At 38.6% G+C, this 1,468-nt stretch overlaps 1 protein-coding gene across 1 annotated transcript in view; it reads left to right on the forward strand.

The window, feature by feature from the left end:
• Nucleotides 1–399: 399 nt before the first annotated feature.
• The window catches only part of akt1s1 (AKT1 substrate 1 (proline-rich)), a gene marked incomplete at its 5' end in the record, with an annotated part of 1,925 nt that continues 856 nt past the window's right edge, over nt 400–1,468 (forward strand). The window contains 2 exon segments of the mRNA XM_014018785.1: nt 400–483; nt 577–752. Coding sequence (XP_013874239.1) covers nt 400–483; nt 577–752 — 260 coding nt within the window.

Raw genomic sequence — 1,468 nt, forward strand, 5'->3', positions numbered from 1 at the left:
ACCTAACTGTCTGCTGTGCTCTCAACATTAGTTCTCACTCAGTGAGGCTCTTTTCAGATTCAAAATACCTTTGAGGAAATGTATTTAAGGCATCATAGAGCACGTGTAACCCCCCCCGGTCTAGGGACTGCAGGTGAAAAATAGCCTTCTGGCTAATTCTATGTGCATATTAATATGCACTGTCCCTGTAATAAATAAATAATAATTTGCAGCTAATTAAACTTTACAGGAACCACAACTCAAGATGTCTGTCAAAGCTAGTTAGCATTAATGGTACAAACATGACATAACTCAGTCAGTTTTATAGATATAGAGCTCAGATTTAATGTGGTAGTAGCTGACAGTCATCCTCATTCCCTTCAGTCTTTAATATTTGTCTTGATTGTAATTCCGCTCCAGGTGTTTTCTCGATGGACGAGGACTCGATTTCTCGGGACTGTGAGCCGTTCTTTGAATCAGAAGGAGAAGAGGAGAGCACCGACGGTGAGGAGTTTTGTCTCACCGAATCACAGTTTTTCTGTCCTGAATGCACGCAGCTGAGGAGTGTTTACGCTTCTCTCTTTCTGTTTGCATCAGGCTCTTTGAGCGAGGAGGCTCCGCCCCCGCCGCGCGGCATAAATATGGGTCAGCACGTGTTCGCGGCCCGTCACGCCCACTCCCTGGCTTTGGCCCGCTCCCTGCCTGTGTCTGTACCTGTGTGGGGCTGCAAGAGCACCAGAGCCGCTCAGGGGGACAGCAGCAGCGGTGAACGGGTGAGCAAACTGGTTTTAAGAAGAGAGCTGATAAAAAGTGAGATTAGTGCTGTAGTCAGATACGCTTTCTTTTTTCTTTTTATTGATGCAAACTTGAGGAAAATTAAACAAACCTCTGCAGAATCCTGATAGATACTAAATAAAGACTCAGTTTACATGAACTGAAAAATAGAAGCTCAAAAAGGATTTTGAATTAGTTGTTGGGTGTTTAAAGTTTTTTTTAGGTGGTTTGGTCTAGACTTTTCTTAAATCATTTTAAATGTAACTAATATGTGACCCATTACATCGAAACAGGGTTTAAGTCTCAAAGTGGTGGAGAAACAGGCAAATATAATGTTCTGATTAAAACTGTTGCATTAATTGCGTTTTGTCAAAATATAACAAATAAATACCTTATTAATGTATCATTTGAATGAAATATAAGCTAAAAAAATTAAAGCACTTTTTTGAGCAGTAGTAACAAAAACAAAGAAATGTTTTTGTGCAAAATCGCCTTAAAATTTTGATGTTTTCCCTGCGAGCTAGCAAAGCTTTGTTTCTTTCCATCTGGGACATTTCAATTTTCAAATACTTTTTAAGGTTTCCTCTTTAAAAGGACATGAAAATTTCCTCATTAAAATTACATAAAATTAGGATTCAGACCAAATATTAATGTATCATCGTAATCAACAAAACAAATTAATCATATCCCTGAATTTGCTTATGAAATAATGATA

This window comes from Austrofundulus limnaeus, unplaced genomic scaffold (genome assembly GCF_001266775.1).
Source record: "Austrofundulus limnaeus strain Quisiro unplaced genomic scaffold, Austrofundulus_limnaeus-1.0 Scaffold201, whole genome shotgun sequence".
Taxonomy (NCBI): domain Eukaryota; kingdom Metazoa; phylum Chordata; class Actinopteri; order Cyprinodontiformes; family Rivulidae; genus Austrofundulus; species Austrofundulus limnaeus.